General features: G+C 41.3%; 2 protein-coding genes across 5 annotated transcripts in view; one reads left to right on the top strand and one right to left on the bottom strand.

Annotated features, from left to right (window-relative positions):
• The window catches only part of VTI1B (vesicle transport through interaction with t-SNAREs 1B), a 34,443-nt gene extending 25,596 nt beyond the window's left edge, over positions 1–8,847 (top strand). The window contains exons 4-7 of one of the 2 annotated variants that reach the window (XR_014312608.1): positions 25–198; positions 1,714–1,775; positions 3,725–3,912; positions 8,732–8,847. Coding sequence is in view for 1 of the 2 variants with exons in the window: in XM_082734046.1 (XP_082590172.1) it covers positions 25–198; positions 1,714–1,775; positions 3,725–3,821 (333 nt within the window). In the remaining variant the exon portion in view is untranslated. Of the gene's footprint in view, positions 1–24; positions 199–1,713; positions 1,776–3,724; positions 4,056–8,731 lie in introns of those variants that run through there. The other variant, XM_082734046.1, reaches the window with a different exon arrangement.
• ARG2 (arginase 2) overlaps positions 4,015–17,191 on the bottom strand; it is a 31,389-nt gene continuing 18,212 nt past the window's right edge. The window contains exons 3-8 of one of the 3 annotated variants that reach the window (XR_014312607.1): positions 12,588–12,765; positions 9,530–9,689; positions 8,531–8,625; positions 8,209–8,313; positions 6,406–7,151; positions 4,015–6,189 (exon numbers count right to left, since the gene is read on the bottom strand). Coding sequence is in view for 2 of the 3 variants with exons in the window: in XM_082734044.1 (XP_082590170.1) it covers positions 4,287–4,492; positions 7,015–7,151; positions 8,209–8,313; positions 8,531–8,625; positions 9,530–9,689; positions 12,588–12,765 (881 nt within the window). In the remaining variant the exon portion in view is untranslated. The remainder of the gene's footprint in view (positions 6,190–6,405; positions 7,152–8,208; positions 8,314–8,530; positions 8,626–9,529; positions 9,690–12,587; positions 12,766–17,191) is intronic. The other 2 variants (XM_082734044.1, XM_082734045.1) reach the window with 2 other exon arrangements.

Here is a 17,191-nt window from a genome sequence, read left to right on the forward strand (position 1 = left end):
CTCTTCCTTTCCGGTTCCTGTCAGAACCGGTTACAGTCTCAAAGGGCATTGCTTCTACAAGGCACAGACAGCCTGAACCGGGCCACACAGAGCATTGAGCGTTCTCATCGGATTGCCACAGAGACTGACCAGATTGGCTCAGAAATCATAGAAGAGCTGGGGGAACAACGTGAACAGTTGGAACGTACTAAGAATAGGGTAAGTCTGAGCAGATAGGGGAAAGTAGGTGGGCCCTTTATATCCTGATGCCTTGCCACTGTTAGAAGCTATAGTAGTTCAGAATTCAGGGTCAGGACCTCTTAGATGCTTACACTTTTCTCAGCTGAGAGATTTATCTTAAAAATAATTTTACCCCTTGGATTTAGAGGTCACTGGAGGCCAAAAAAAGACTGAAGAAACCCAGTTTCTGCATTTATGGAAGATTGTCAACTCTTAAGATTGTAGCCACTCTGTCCTTCAATTCCTAGATTACCAACCTGAGATTTTTCGCATATTAATCTATCTATAATGGGATATTATCCTGTTCTTGTGAAAGCACCATCCACTTAAACAATCCTAGTTTTTTTGTCCTTTAGATTCAAGGCTATTTTCCACATGTCATAAAATAGTACTGCTGACAGTTTAGAGGTTCAGTCCTGGACTATAACTCTATTGTTACCCAAGGTAAGCTAGATCGCTGTGGGAAGAAAACGGGAAATAACTATATCAAGGCCTCTGAAAAACATCTCCTTCCTCCCTTTCCATACACCTGCATAGGAATTTTAAAAAATAGTACAACTTGCCAATAGAATGTTATATTCTTAACATTATGAAGCCAATACAGATTAAAGAACAGATACTATTGGCAAGACTTGGATGACTTCCTCCATGTGGGAATTGGAGAAGATCTCCTCATAAATCCTAAGAGTTGCAGTTCTCCATTCTTAAATCAGAATGATGTCTTTGCCTCCTCAGTAAAAATTCACAACCACTGAATTCAAGGTATACCGTAGAGAAGGCATCTTGTTTACCGACTAGGTGGTTTTAACACATCAGATGGATTGGTTGAATTTAAAAAGGCAAGGAACAAGCTGAGCGATCAGCTTACTTATGGCCACTGGGGAATGGAACAGATGGCAGATGGCATCTGTTGAAATATCCCCCAGCAATCTAGATATTAACAGGCAACCAAAAGGAAGTAATTTTTTAAAAAGCTTTTAGAAGAATGATCCCTTTCACAATCCAATGTATCTGTAAAAGGGGTAAAGAAAAAAGAACCAGATCCCAAAAGTGGAAATCCACCAGCCTGCAAAAACAAAACCTCAAGAAGCTCCCCTGGAGTTTGGCTGATGAAATTCAAATCTGAAGTTTCCTCACAGTTACCGACGGAGGTACACTTGAAGCCTTTTTCTGTTTTGAGTAGCTAAGGTGAAGAATCAGTTTGGTCCCAGGAGTTCCCCAAGGTAACCTTTGAGTTACCTTGAGGTATAATAATTGAGATATAATAATTCCTAAGATATATAGAGATATAATAATACCTAAGCCTACTTACTGAGTACTCGAGTATCTTGTCCTTTCCAATTTTTCTACATATATATTCAGAGGCCATCATTCAAATTGGTTTGATGGAATTTTTCACACACACCCTTTAATGCCCACGGTCAGTTTAGGAACCTTCAAGTTCTACAGTATATACTTTAGCAGGGGAAAATAATTGCTATTTTCTCTTCCCAGCTGGTAAACACAAGTGAAAACTTGAGCAAAAGTCGAAAGATTCTTCGTTCAATGTCCAGAAAGTAAGTTTGTTTTCTTTTTTTTAATATTTTATTTGACAGAGAGGGAACATGACAGTGAGAGAGGGAACACAAGCAGGGGGAGTTGGAGAGGGGGAAAGTAGGTTCCCTGCTGATCAGAGAGCCCGATGTGGGGCTCAAACCCAGGACCCTGGGATCATGACCTGAGCTGAATGCAGATGCTTAATGACTGAGCCACCCAGGCGCCCCCAGAAAGTAATTTTAAAAATAGAGTTAAGAGGGGCGCCTGGGTGGCTCAGTCAGTTAGGTTAAGCATCTGCCTTCGGCTCAGGTCATGATCCCAGGGTCCTGGGATGGAGCCCCAGGGATGGGATGGAGCTGAGCAGGGGGTCTGCTTCACCCTTTCCCTCTGCTCCTTTAAAAAATAAAAAAGTATATGCTGCTCTGACTTGAGTAGTGAGAAATTTGTCCACTTTTAATCCCAGCTTATATTTTTCAGAGCACATGGGACTCATGGAGCTTTATAGTCCTTGAAGTATATTTGTATAAACTTGGTTAGAAAAAAACTTTTTATTGCTACTGCTTACTACTTGCTTTTGGCTCTGCTTGTCCTTCATGGTAGTCAGCCTCTTCCTTATCAGGGAGTTCTGTCCTGTTAGCAAAAAGTCAACTTTTAAAAAACAAAAACAAAAAAACCCTAAAATGGGTAGTTAGTATACACAAAACTATATCTAAGCCATGGAATTAGTAAGAGTGAGATTTTCCTAAACAATGGTAAATGCCTTGTCAAACAAAAGGAAACCTTCAATTTAGAGTTAACATGAGAACCAGAGATGACATTCTTTGTTAACAAAAGAGTAAATTTTTGAAGCTTTTATACTACCTTTATAAAGATGTTCATTTGGGTTGATGGAGGAAGAATAGTTAGCAGTATTGTATTTCTGCTTTTTTGAAATATGATTCAACCTGATTTCCGAAATATTTTTCAGGGCACTCCATTGGTTGACCGTGCAACTCTTAATCTTGGGATTGTGAGTTCGGGCCCCATGATGGGTGTGGAGCCCACTTAAAAAAAAAAAAAACAACTTTTCTGGAAGGAGCTATTTATAAAAATATATATTAAATATGAAAAAGTGAGATTTTTAATTTAACTAATCTCTAGATCCTGTGTGGGGTTTGAACTCACGACCCCAAGATCAAGAGTTGCATCCTCTTCCAACTGAGCCAGCCAGGTACCCCTAGAAAACCCGTTTTTATTTTTTTTTTTTATTTTTATTTTTTTTTTAAGATTTTATTTATTTATTTGAGGGAGAATGAGTGAGAGAGAGCATGAGAGAGGAGAAGGTCAGAGGGAGAAGCAGACTTCCCAGGGAGCTGGGAGCCTGATGCGGGACTCGATCCTGGAAGTCCGGGATCATGACCTGAGCTGAAGGCAGTCGTTCAACCAACTGAGCCACCCAGGCGCCCGAAAACCCGTTTTTAAATTGAGGAATTAACTACTATTTGAACATATTTTTAAATGAAGAATCCATTTTTATGTGTTGGTATCTGTTATCATCTGTTATCCCAATCATCAGTACTTCTGTGAGGTAGTGTTACCCTTTTTTTTTTTTTTAAAGATTTTATTTATTTGATAGAGAGCACGAGGAGGAAGCAGGCTCCCCACTGAGCAGAGAGCCCGATGCGGGGCTCAATCCCAGGACCCTGGGATCATGACCCGAGCTGAAGGCAGAGGCTTTAACCCACTGAGCCACCCAGGTGCCCCGAGGTAGTGTTACCCTTAAGTTAAACTGAAAAAAGCTTTCAAGTTGGCACTTACCAGCTAAAGAACTGCTGAGTGCCTATGTGATTAAAAAAAAAAAAAAAAATTCAGTGTGCCTCACAGTATATCCAGCAGCCCTGGCTACAGCGTCAAACCTCTAAGTATTATGAAGAGAAAGAAATAAGGTCATCCACATTTCTGACTGTTCCTACTTTGCTTCTCTTTGTAGAGTGACAACCAACAAGCTGCTACTTTCCATTGTCATCATACTGGAGCTGGCCATCCTAGGGGGCCTGGTGTACTACAAATTCTTTCACAAGCACTGAACTTCCTAGAGGGAAGGGTTTGTGGACCAGAACTTTGACCCTGTGATTGAATGGTGTTAAAGATGGGGAATAAGCATAGTGCTGCTCTGAGGTAATGGTTCGAGGATGCCCTGTGTAGCCAGACCGTGGGAGGTGGGAGGGAAAACAAAAAACCGCATAACTGTGAAGGAACAGCAACAAGACCAGTATGATATACCAACGTAATAAATGCTGTTTATGACGTCTTTAAATTTACATAGTATTCCAACATATTAATACTCTGTGAACTGCAAAAAGAAAAAACAAACTTACAGTAGTAGTATTGGTCACCAAAATGGAGGGGGAAAGGAAACTTTACAGTTGTAAGAATGCACAGATGTTCTCATTAAGGCAGTATTGACCCAGGTGACCATTTAGTATGTCTCCTCAAATGCCTCATAATTCTGGAATGTCTTTCCTGACAAACATGTCAGCACACAAAATTTCCTAAATTCTCACACGTTCTTCCCTTTCTGATTCATCTGGTGAACTGGGAGTAGGAAGTTGGTCATAGACAATGTGCCCTCCCTCTCTTGTCTGACCAAAACTTGAAGCAATCACATCCACTGCCAGGCTAGCTGTAGCCTTGGCCTCTTCCTCTGAAGCCGCCAACTGAGGATTGACTTCAACAAGATCCAGTGCTGACAGCAACCCTGAAAGAACAAAATATGACAGAACCTCAGAAGCTACCCTAGCTGCTACTTTCAGGGTAGTAGAGGGTCATCCCACTAGACAGAACAAGCCAAAGTAAAAAGTCATTTTCTACTATTAAAATTACACACTGTCAGGAAGCCTTATACCTACCTCATCTTGGGCAGGAAGTTCAAACACTGTATACTAGAGTAAGATTACAATTTATCATCCCTGTTCAACCAACTTAATAGGCATAGCTGTCACGCTGTCTGGATAAGGAAAGAGCTTGTGGGGAAGAGGTAGACAAGGATTTTCCCACCTACATGGGAAAATGTGTGCCATGTCCAGTATTACTAGGAACCTTCCAGATGTCCGTCTATAGCTGTATGAAGAGATCATCTTCCCTCTTTTGAGCCATCCCATTTTTTAACTCCTTGCTCTCTTAAGGCACCCCACATGCCCTAGGTGTAGTCATTAGTGCATCCTCGTGGTCTTTTTTTTTTTTTTTAAAGATATTATTTATTTATTTGACAGAGATCACAAGTAGGCAGAGAAGCAGGCAGAGAGACAGGAGGAAGCAGGCTCCCTGCTGAGCAGAGAGCCCGACGCAGGGCTCAATCCCAGGACCCTGGGATCATGACCTGAGCCGAAGGCAGAGGCTTTAACCCACTGAGCCACCCAGGTGCCCCTGCATCTCTTAGTCTTATCCCTGCAGGTCTGAGCTGTCCCATCATAGTGACCCAATATCTTGCACTTAGTCAAGGGAAGACTTGGCCATACTTTAATTTGAACTTACTGCCTTCTGTGAGGGGTTAAGAACTTACACTAAAGGGTTTGAGAAGGGAAGAACCTATCTAGACCTGCCTTCTACTTTATAACCCTAACACATAAGCCTACTTCTCTGAGGTATTTAACTTTTTAGTTGGTTATTCTGGATAAAGTTAATCTACCTCTTCAAGTCATCTGAACTAGTTTGGAGAATACATGTATGCAAATATTTATGGTAGCTGTCATGCCTAGAAACACGGGCGTATAGATCTGTTTAGCATGCAGTCTTATTAGGAGTGCATAGTCCAAGCATGTCACTGCAGCATTTCCACTGTGCGAACATCTGGGTGTTTGATGATCTGTGTGTCTCATTTCAGCTAAACCTGAATTGAAATAATCAAGAATGTTTGAGCTATTAAAAAGCTATTACCCATGTTCTCCAGACTATTGTCACCCTCTAATTTAAGCAAAATGCTTTATGTAGCTAGTTAACACTGTTATGATAGTCTTTTGGAATAGAAATAATGTAGCAGGGGAGGGAGCGATGAGGTATAACCACTACCCCACCTAACTCCTAGAGATTACTAACCCCTGCTCTAAGTAGGGTCATTGGGAACCAAAATGGAGGATTGAACACACAGGTTCAGTGGCCACTAACGGAAGGACAACTGATAACATCTAAGATTGTGGGTCTGAAAATACAACTATCTTACCACTATCAGACCTGATAAACCAAAGCATTCTTTTCTTCCTTTAGTGTCTGAGGTTCCAGTAGGCTCCAGAGAGAACATTTCTCAATTTCCCTATGTATCCCAACCACTCAAGGGTTTCCCATAGCACTAGACCTTTCACGGGCTCTCCGCTGTTTAGACCCCAATTTTGTGAAATGGTATTGAAGTATCATGTGGTAGTTGTTTAATTTTTGCAAGGAGAGGTCATTTAAAGTAACCTTCAGGGCGCCTGGGTGGCTCAGTGGGTTAAGCCGCTGCCTTCGGCTCAGGTCATGATCCCAGGGTCCTGGGATCGAGTCCCACATTGGGCTCTCTGCTCAGCGGGGAGCCTGCTTCCCTCTCTCTCTCTGCCTTCCACTCTGCCTACTTGTGATCTCTCTCTGACAAATAAATAAATAAAATCTTTAAAAAAAAATAAAATAAAATAAAGTAACCTTCATGGAACTAGAAACTTTCTGATGGAAATGGAAACTGCAAACTAGGATGAATGGGGTTACAGTAACCTGTGTAGCCAACTCAGTAATCTTTGCCACCATTCATCTTTAGTATCCCCATATTAAAACTCCTATCAAACATTAAAGCTCCTATCAAAGCTCTAGTATAAGGCGTATCCTTTATGAAGGGACCCAAGATACTGTCCAGCTTTGAATTATCTTTTAGAGAAGGTTTAACTCCCCATTCTCAACTCCCAAGGGAACTAACTCATTTTAATGTTAGGGTAAGCCTCTTGGCCTTGCCTTTTAAACTGAGTCTGCCTTTAGACAGTTCAGATGCGAAGAACTACATCGGTTTGGCAAGTTATTCTTGTATTTAATAAGTATTTAAGTAGACAATTTTTTATTCAGTACTTCTTATATTTTGATATGAGTCAGGTCCATAAATGCCTTCAAATGACTATCCTTTATTAGCCTGACCATGGGGTTTTTAAAGAAGTTTAAACAAAACAGTATCTGTAATGATTTGAAATAGTAGAAGAAGCCCTCCAGAATGCAAAAGGCATCAGCATATTTACTCACACAGTTAGCAGGTTGATCCCTTCTTACCTGTATTGTGTATTTCCTCAGTAATGTACATGCCTTCTCGGTAGGTCAGTCCTCCAGCTACAGGGGTTCCTGTGGCTGGAGCCAGGGTAGGGTCAAAGGCATCAATATCAAAACTCAGATGGATTGGCCTTTGTCTTCTTGAGGGGAAGATAAGAACAGTCATTTGGGTGTGCTTGGACATTGATCCTTTCTACAGTTGCAACTCCTTGATTTTGCTGCTGTTAGTCCTGGTACTTTGCTAATACACATTTCTAGGTTTTCTACTCTTGGAAATTACTATGTATTACCATATTTGCTTCCTACACACTACCTCATAATTTTGCCATTTGTTCTTTGTGCCTCGGACTGACTCTAGTTTGTATTTCTGACTTACCCTAGGCATTAGAGCCTTTCGCATTAACAGTTCTTCACTTCCCCATGAGACTGGGCTCTGACAGAATCTGACTCATGTTAGACTGACGTAGGTTACAGTTGCTCTAACTCTCTTCGTGTAACAACAGCTGAATGGAATTGATTTGGTGTCTGCAATCTTATCTTCCAGTTTTATCTTCAGTTTAGCACAGGTATCCTAAAGTAGAAACTAGCAACTGACACTTACATTGTAGATAACTAAATTTCTTACAGCTTAGGAAATGACATACTACTAGGTAGCAATTACATTAATCACTTGAACATAAAGTCTCAGCACTGAGAACATGCTCTTAAAACTAACCTTTGACAATTCACAGACCCATACCCCTGGGGCTAATAATACATTATACATTCATTAAAAATTTTTTAAAAACTAGCCTTTGATTGGCATTTATCTGTCATCTTTCTATATTACCAAGATTTGCTCAATATAAAACTTTCAGATGAATCAACAGTGAGCTTAGGAAGAAGGGGGCAGTTGTGAATGCTTCCCATCTCAAAAGATGGGCATTAAAAATGGAGCTAAAAAATTCATGAGACACAGAGGAGGAGACCAGTGACTTCAAGGAAACCCCATCTCAACCCCAGAGGAAGAATAGGACCTATGTTTCATAATCTCCAAATTATTTGAGTGTTTTCTGTGTGTACATATTTTGCTTTTATTTTAAAAGAAATGCTGCTATCCTTAAGAGATAGGCTAAAATGTGCTGCTCACTGGGAGTTTGCCCTCTTTCCTTCGGGACTTTTCCCTTTGTGAGTAGACATCCATTATAAGTTACTTACTTGCCAATTAGCAGATCAAATGTCTGTTCCATGACCTTCTGAATACCAAGTCGATCTATGTCTCTCATGGAAAAATACTGGATATCATAATTCTTTAAAATAAAACTGTGTGAGAGATAAAGGAGTCCTGAGTTTAGTGTATGTGCTTCCAAAGCAAGCACAGGAGTCCTTAGTTTAAAGAACATTTTTAATCAAGTATATTGGGGTGGGGGGGGGGGTCTGTCCTGTTAGTGACCACTAAGAGATTAAGGCAAGGAACACCCTGTCAAAAACATAAATGGCTGGGATAGACCCAAAGCTTAACCCCAGTGTATCAACTTACTGTTCAGGAGGGTCCACATCTCTTAGACCAATATACACAATACTTGGGGAAGAGATACAAGGTTTGATCCAGGAAAATCCTGGGAGTTGTGGTACCTGTCAAAAGAGGAATGGACAGGATTCATCAAGGATTCTTGGACTCACCAAGATAATCACTGTGTGTTTCCCATATATGCCATCTGCTTTCTCCTCCTACCTACAGGACATGCTTAAAGCAACACCAGACTCACCTGATCTGGGAAAGAGAACTTACAAAAGTGGAAATGATTCAGAAGGCAGCTGAAGAACAGATTTCTCAGAATAAAAAAAAAAAAATCTAAGGTGGCCACGGTTTCTCATTAACTTAACCTAAATAGCAGGAACACTGCTGATTAGCCCTTTTCCACCCCTTTGTACATTACTGAATTGTTTACAGATTGGTTCTTGAAACACAATCTGGTTGCCATTTTAATTTGTCTACAGCCAAAACACAAATTCTGCCTAATGAATAACTTTTTGTACTATTCTGGTTTAACTTGGTCCCTCACTGAGGGGAAGAATATACAGATTCTAGTCTATGCTTAACATGGACTCCCATGTCTTCTGACCAACCTAGGAAAATATTACCTAGAGGTAATCATGGTTTTTGCTTTCCTCTAGACCAATGGGTCTGAGAGTGAGGCAGGCCTGGGAACCTCTAACCAAGAAGTCCTCCTACAGAGGGTGTATCAATCACTAGAGTTACTACCCACTGCCACTTTCCTTTCTTGAAAATTATGACTGACACACATGCACACACCCTCCCCCCAGAGCAGGGGACCTTGTCCTAGTAGTCTTTATATCCCTAGCATTGACTAGACTGCTTAGCCCATAATAATGTTTGATGAACAAATGAAGGTATACCAAACATTTCTACCACCACCCTCAGCCCATCCTTCATAGAAATCTTAACCAAACTAGTTTCCAAAACCCCAGCATAACCCCTGCAAAGCCATTTAGCCTTTCATTTCAGCCCACTGACCTTGTCCTGTAGTTCTCTGAGAAGAAATGAAACTGGCTGTCCATGGAGATTTCCAGATGAAGTGGTGAGGGGTGTATTGATGTCAGCGTGGGCATCAACCCAGATCACACAAAGATCTGGGCAGTGCCGGGCGTGGCCACTAATGGTACCGATTGCCAGGCTGCAAGGAACAAACACAGTAATTGAGGCCCTCTGTTTGGCAAACATCACTAATAACAAATATCCTCAGTCAGTGCAGCTCACACTTTGTCCTCAGGGCAAAGTCAGGGCCCCAGACTAAGGCTGGATTTAGATGACCAAAAGTCTCCAGGCCTGTAGTTCCCAAAGATTAACCGTGAATGAGGGAGAAAGAGAAGGTTCTAAAGATTCAAAGCTTGTTGACTGGTTACCCTTCTAGTTTGAAAGAGGTCAGTATTCCCCCCCACAAATCCCTAAAATTTCATTCATTAGCCCTGGCCCAGAAAAGGACCTCAGTATTGTTCAGTGAATGAAATCCAGTTAAATGAAAGAAAAAATACATACATATACATCCACAGATGTGTATATGTATATAATTAGAAGAAAAAATTTTCTGAGTATATGATTAGTTAGCATGTATACACCCCATTTTACCTGTGAATTCTCTTGTTATTCTTTTATTAGCAAAACAACTAATATGATAAGCCATGAACAAAATGCCTGTAAAATCAAAGATTTTTTCCCCTTCTTTCCTCTAAATTATTCTGTCTCAAAAACTTTTTTTTTTAATGACTCCTCAATCACAGAGGATCTTTTTTTACTATTTGTGCCTTACCTTAAGAAAGAAAATTATGTTACACAGTCCTGAACTCAGATAAATTTCTGTATTGCTATAAGGCAGTATCCTATGAATTATATATATAATATATAAATGTCTATTATATATTTATATATTATATTCAGTTCATATTCAAAATATATAACATATAATAAATGTATAATATTTTTTAAAAAGAAATCCAGTTAAATGATGTGTTCTACATGTAAGAAGTCACAGATACTTAATACTTCTTAAGGAAGACCAGGGAGATCTAATTATTTTCAAAGAATCAATCATTCACTTTTTAAGGATAAAAATTTGCATTACAGTTTTTTAGCAAGTAACAATTTTGACATTTCCTTTTAGGAAGTATCACATAAAGACCTTAAAGTAATGAGAACCCAATTAAAGACCTCATTTAGATGACTGAATAATTGTTTATTTGCATGTTATCTTCTATATATTAGCATGGCATTCAAATATCCATGTTTATTTTTTTGCCTCTCCTTGTCCTTGGACTCTGTGTACATTGGCCAACTGTCCTGTCCCAGTTATAGGAATATAGCTGATGAAATCCTGTTTGGAAAGCTGCCCAGCTTCCCAGTAACTGAAGAATTTGACATAGATGGGAGATGCAACTTAAGCATCTAAGGAACTAACTACAGCTCTCCTGAGTATGGCATGAGACAGCATTTTAAGCTCCATGCTCCATGACGGGCCCTCCATGAGGGATAGCACAGTCTAGTGTGAAAAGTAGTGGATTAAGTCAGAATCAGGTTTTTCCCAGAAAGGGAAATTTAGATGATTTAGGACAAATCATCTAGTTTTACCAGACAGTTTCCTTTTTCTAGAAGAAGGCGATAATTTGTCTTACGTAAGTCAGTCTGATGTCTAAGGGAATACTTTATACTGTGTAAAAGGAGCAGGGTGACCTAATGAAGCCGCCTTCCTTTAAAATGTTCAGTAGCTCTTCAGTCTATATACTCATCCCTTCTAGAATCTTCAGATGACCTAGGTTTGAGCACTGAACAGGGAATAAGGAATAGTGACAGGGCTGCAATAGATAGCTATAGACAAAAGAAAAGCTAAAGACTATAATAATCAGACAGTCATTAGAAGGTCAATACAAATGAGAGCGAACCCTGAGCTAAGAGGAATATCCACCCTCTAGTTGATTTAATTTGATCGCTGTAGAGAACGTGGACTACTCTTACTCTACCTAAAATTTTATTCTTATTGAGGAAATCTACCTGCACTTAAAATTGTAACAAAGATTTCAACCTCTGTTAAGGTAAAAAAAAAAAAAAAAAAAAAGCCCTCTGTGCACCACAGGGGAAGTTATTGGATTGGCTCTCAAAAGAAGTTAATTAATTGCCTTCAGAGGTCACACTGAATTTGAACCCCACCCTGCTGCTTCCTGGTTCTAGAAGTTGAGTTATCTGACCTCTGTCCCTCAGCGTTTGTAGCAGTAAATCAGGTAAAACTGCATCTGCCTCATGGCATTATGAGGGGTAAATGAGAATATATATGAAGTGCCCAGTCAGCAATCCTAGTATTTGAATGCTGTTTTTCTTTCTACCAAAAACCTTTATTATTTAGTTCAAATAGGACTCCTCTGGCCCAGAATGATCTCTCCCTTCTCTAAAATTCTGTAGAATTCAGTATATTTTTTCATCCCATGTGTATTTATTTTATCTAGTCCTACTAGGTCACAGTTTCCACAATTCCTAGCATTGCTTGAGAACACACCAAGCAGTGTTCAATAAAGTACATGCTGATTCGCTAAGAGAAGGACCTATTAGTAACCTACGGGTCCACACAGTGAAGGTAGAGAACATAAGTCACCTGGCAAGTGGGAAATCTATAACAGGTTAGCAGAAATGCTTTAAATACACACACACACAAATACCTCACAAATTCAGACTACTGATGGATCCTTCTAATTCTCCCAAATAGCCAAATGAAGGTCATAAGACCTTTCTTCCTAGGAAAACTTTACAAGAGATAAGCACAAAATAAAATAGGAACATACCGTGTCTAAAAACTTGGCTTAGTCTGCCTCTGAGCTTGTCATCATACTATCCGGTATGTCCTAACAATGAAAACCACAGGTGCCTCAAGCAGCTCAGGATCTTAGCTATTAAAATGCTATTAAGCATGTCATGTCATAAAAGTTCTGAAGGGTACTGTGCTCTTAAGTGGGGAAACAAGACAAGCTAACTGATTAGCCCAAAGCACCATACAATCCAGCTCCCCCACCACCCCTGCATCCCAGCTTACCTGTGGTCTCCTCCCACAGTGACACAGCTATAGCCACTTGACACGGCTCTACTAACCACCTCAGCCAGTTCCTGGTTGGCAAGGCCCACTGAGCGAGGATTCACTATCAGGTTGTTGTAGAGATCATCTTTAGGGACTGGAGTAAAACTCAAATCTCCAAAATCTTTTAGGCGGCAGCCTGGAAACACATGGGGGTATGACAAGATTAATTGTATGTTATTCCAACTCTTTTTTTTTTTTTTAAGATTTTATTTATTTATCAGAGAGAGAGAGAGGGAGAGAGGGCAAGCACAGGCAGACAGAATGGCAGGCAGAGGCAGAGGGAGAAGCAGGCTCCCTGCCGATGTGGAGCCTGATGTGGGACTCGATCCCACGACGCTGGGATCATGACCTGAGCCGAAGACAGCTGCTTAACCAACTGAGCCACCCAGGCATCCCTGTTACTCCAACTCTTAACTGGCCTGGGCCACAAAACAGAACTTGTGACAAAGTACATGTCATACTCATTTTGCCACAGTAAAATTCAAAATGTCATGTGACTGGCAGGATGGTCTCATTCTCTCAGCAATCCTGTGGGGGTAGATCCCATTAGGAATGCCATTCCACAAAGAAGCTTGGATTTGGAACGTGAAGCCCAGAAACATCCACTGGTTTAACCCAACAGTCACAAGATTGGTAGCAATTAGACCTTAGATATCCCAGAGTTATAGAGTACAAATAACATACCAAAAGGAACCATAGGATTTACAGTAAATTAAGTACTATTAATTTAGATAAAAAATAGAAATTTTCCAAATTTTAGAAATCTAAAATTTAGATAAAAAATAGAAAAAAAATATAAACTTTTTTTTTTTTAAGATTGATTTATTTGAGAGAGAGCATGAGAGAGGAGAGGGTCAGAGGAAGAAGCAGACTCCCCGCTAAACAAGGAGCCCAATGTGGGACTCAATCCCAGTATTCTGGGATCATGACCCAAGCTGAAGGCAGGCATCCAACCAACCGAGCCACCCGGGTACCCATAAACTTTTTTTTTTTTTTTTTTTTTTTTAATGAAAGGCGAGTCTGAGGATCTAAAGCATCCTAAAAGAGAAATGCCAAATATTTGTTACGTACAAAGATCCTAGGCAGTGTTTTAATTGCTTGATGTAAATGCTTTTTTTTTTTTAAATTGATTCTTTCTTTATTTATTTATTTTTAAGATTTTATTTATTTATTTGACAGAGAGAGATCACAAGTAGGCAGAGAGGCAGGCAGAGAGAGAGGAGGAAGCAGGCTCCCTGCTGAGCAGAGAGCCCGATGCGGGACTCGATCCCAGAACCCTGAGATCACGACCCGAGCCGAAGGCGGGGGCCCAACCCACTGAGCCACCAAGGCGCCCCTTGATTGATTTTTTAAATGATTTATTTATTTACTTATGTTAGAAAAGGGAGGAGATCTCACAACCCTGAGATCATGACCTCAGCCAAAAACCAAGAGTTGGATGCCCAATTAACTAAGTCACCCAGGTGCCCCGTTTGACATAAATTATTTAAACTCACAACAGTCTGATTGGCAACTAAAACATGCCATTCTAGAGATAAGGAAATAAAGTCCCCAAATCACATAGCTGCTAAGTGGCAGAAGCAGGACCCAAATTATCTGCCAAAGCACCTGTGCAGAGCCAGTTAGGAGGCAGTGCCCAAAGAGAAGCCAGAGATGGTGAATACACACATGTGGGACAGCAACGTCCTACCCAGGACCGTGGGCAGCATGGTGGGCCTCGACAACAGCAAGACCTTCACCTTCACCCAGGTGGCCTTCAAGCCCAAGATGATCAGCCACTACCTGGGCAAGTCCTCCCCCATGTACAAGCCCATGACTATGGCTGGCCCACCATCTGGGTCACCCACTCCTCCACCTCAGACCCCCTCAAGTAGCCCATTAGGTCAATAAAAGTATAGACTTCTCTTTAAAAAAACTGTTTTAAAAGAACTAGTGATACATTCTGACAATGTGCTAGGATACTTCTCTCAGATTTCACATATTCTGAAGAACTATGCCACCTTCACTGCACATTCATTTTTTACCTAAGTACCATTCTTGCCATGTAACCATATATCAATAAATTCGTTGGTGCCATTTTTAGGGTTAGGCCTAAGTAATCCAACTCTCATGAACAGATCTGAACTGTCAGGGAATATAACATTACCATAGATTGTATCCTTAAGGCCCTGCTTCTCAAGCTGGAGTCCTGGTAATTTTGGGGGACAGGGGTGGGGAGACGAGTGGTCACAGGATAGTAATACAGGCAGAGATTTTTTTAAAAACATTTTTATTTATTTATTTTACAGAGAGAGAGAGATCACAAGTAGGCAGAGAGAGAGGGGAAGCAGACTTTCCACCAAGCAGAGAGCCCGATGTGGGACTTGATCCCTGGGCCCCGAGATGACTTGAGCTGAAGGCAGAGGCTTAACTCTCTGAGCCACCCAGGCACCCCACAGGCAGAGATTTAATACTAGATTAAGATCATAGGTGCCTGGGTGGCTTAGTAGGTAAGTGCCTTTGGCTCAGGTCATGATCTCAGGGTCCTGGGATCAAGCCCTCCATCAGGCTCCCTGCTCAGTGGGAAGCCTGCTTCTCCCTCTCCTACCGTTTCCCCAACTTGTGCTCGCACATGTTCTCTCTCTGAAATCAATAAAATCTTTCAGAAAAAATTTGGATTAAGAGGAGCATGGACCCATCTTGAATTTAAACTACAGTTTTGAGCTTTATACCTTTTTTTCCCCCTAAAGTACTTAATTTGAGAGAGAGAATCCGCACACACAGGGTCAGAGAGGCGGAGAGTCCCAAGCACGCTCTGCACTGCACGTGGAGGACACAGGGCACCATCCCACAACTAGGAGATCCCGACCTGAGCTGAAGCCAGGAGTCAGACAATTGAACTAATAACTGTGCCACCCATGTACCCCTTGAGCTTTACCTCTTGAATCCATACTCAGTTCAAAGCTAAACAACCAAGACAATGTAAAAATTGGAGAAGCAATGATTTGTAACAAAAGGTCATCCAATGAATCACCACTAAGAGGAATACCAGAAGCAAAATGGAAAAACTTATTCTATTCCCCAAATTAAGAAGCAGCTACAGCTGCAGAATTCTATGTATCTTTTGGTCATTGCATTTTTTTTTTTAAGGGTTTAGGATTTCTGATAATTTTTTTTTCTTAAGATTTTTATTTATTTATTTGACAGAGAGATCACAAGTAGGCAGAGTGGCAGGCTGGGGCGGGAGGAAGCAGGCTCCCCACCAAGCAGAAAGCCCAACCCCAAGACCCTGAGATCATGACTTGAGCTGAAGACAGAGGCTTAGCCCACTGAGCCACCCAGGCGCCCCTGCATTTTTTTTTCGTAAAGTTTTATTTATTGGGGTGCCTGAGGGGCTCAGTTGCTAAGTATCTGCCTTGGCTCAGGTCATGATTCCAGGGTCCTGGGATCGAGCCCCGCATCAGGTTCCCTGCTCAGCAGGAAACCTGCTTTTCTCTCTCCCACTCCCTCTGTGTATATTCCCTCTCTGCCTCTCGCTTATATTCCCTCTATCGCCGTCTCTCTCTCTGTGTCAAATAAATAAGTAAAAATCTTTAAAAATTTAAAAAAAAAAAAAGATTTTATTTGTCAGATAAAGTGCACACAAGCAAGGGGAATGGCAGTTAGAGGGAGAAGCAGCCTTCTTGGGCTCCTGCTGAGCAAGGAGCCCAAGGCAGGACTTCATCCCGAAACCCTGTGGTCATGACCCGAGCCAAAGGGACCTGCTTAACCAACTGAGCCATCCTGGCACCCCAGTAACTGCATTTTAATATATAATCCTGAAAATGCCCAGAGATCTGGAAACTGAAAAAGAAAATATTGAAGGTAGGAGAATACGATAACAGACCAAAGTCACTGGGATCCATGAGAAAAAAGTATGACCAAATAAAACATCTATAAAAATCCTTTGAAACGATAAAAAACCATAAGGAATATGCCCTTTATAAGATCTCAGTACAGGGGCATCTGTGTGGCTCAGTGGGTTAAGCCTCTGCCTTCCACTCAGGTCATGAACTCAGGGTCCTGGGATCGAGCCCCACATTGGGCTCTCTGCTCAGCAGGGAGCCTGCTTCCCCCTCCCCCCTCTGCCTGCCTCTCTGCTTACTTGTGATCTTGATCTCTCTCTCTCTCTCTTTCTGTCAAATAAATAAATAAAATCTTAAAGAAAAAGAAGATCTCAGTACAGAGGCACCTGGGTGGTTCAGTCAGTGAAGGCTCTGTCTTCAGCTCAGGTCATGATCCTAGGGTCCTGAGCTCAAGCCCCCACATCAGGCTCCCTGCTCTGCGGAGAACCTGCTCTTCCTCTCCAGCTCCCGCTGCTTGTGCTGTCAAATAATCTTTTTTTTTTTTCTTAAGATTTTTTTTTAAATTTATTTATTTGACAGAGAGAAATCACAAGTAGATGGAGAGGCAGGCAGAGAGAGAGAGAGGGAAGCAGGCTCCCTGCTGAGCAGAGAGCCCGATGCGGGACTCGATCCCAGGACCCCGAGATCATGACCTGAGCCGAAGGCAGCGGCTTAACCCACTGAGCCACCCAGGCGCCC

Source organism: Mustela nivalis, assembly GCF_964662115.1.
Source record: "Mustela nivalis genome assembly, chromosome: 6".
NCBI lineage: Eukaryota > Metazoa > Chordata > Mammalia > Carnivora > Mustelidae > Mustela > Mustela nivalis.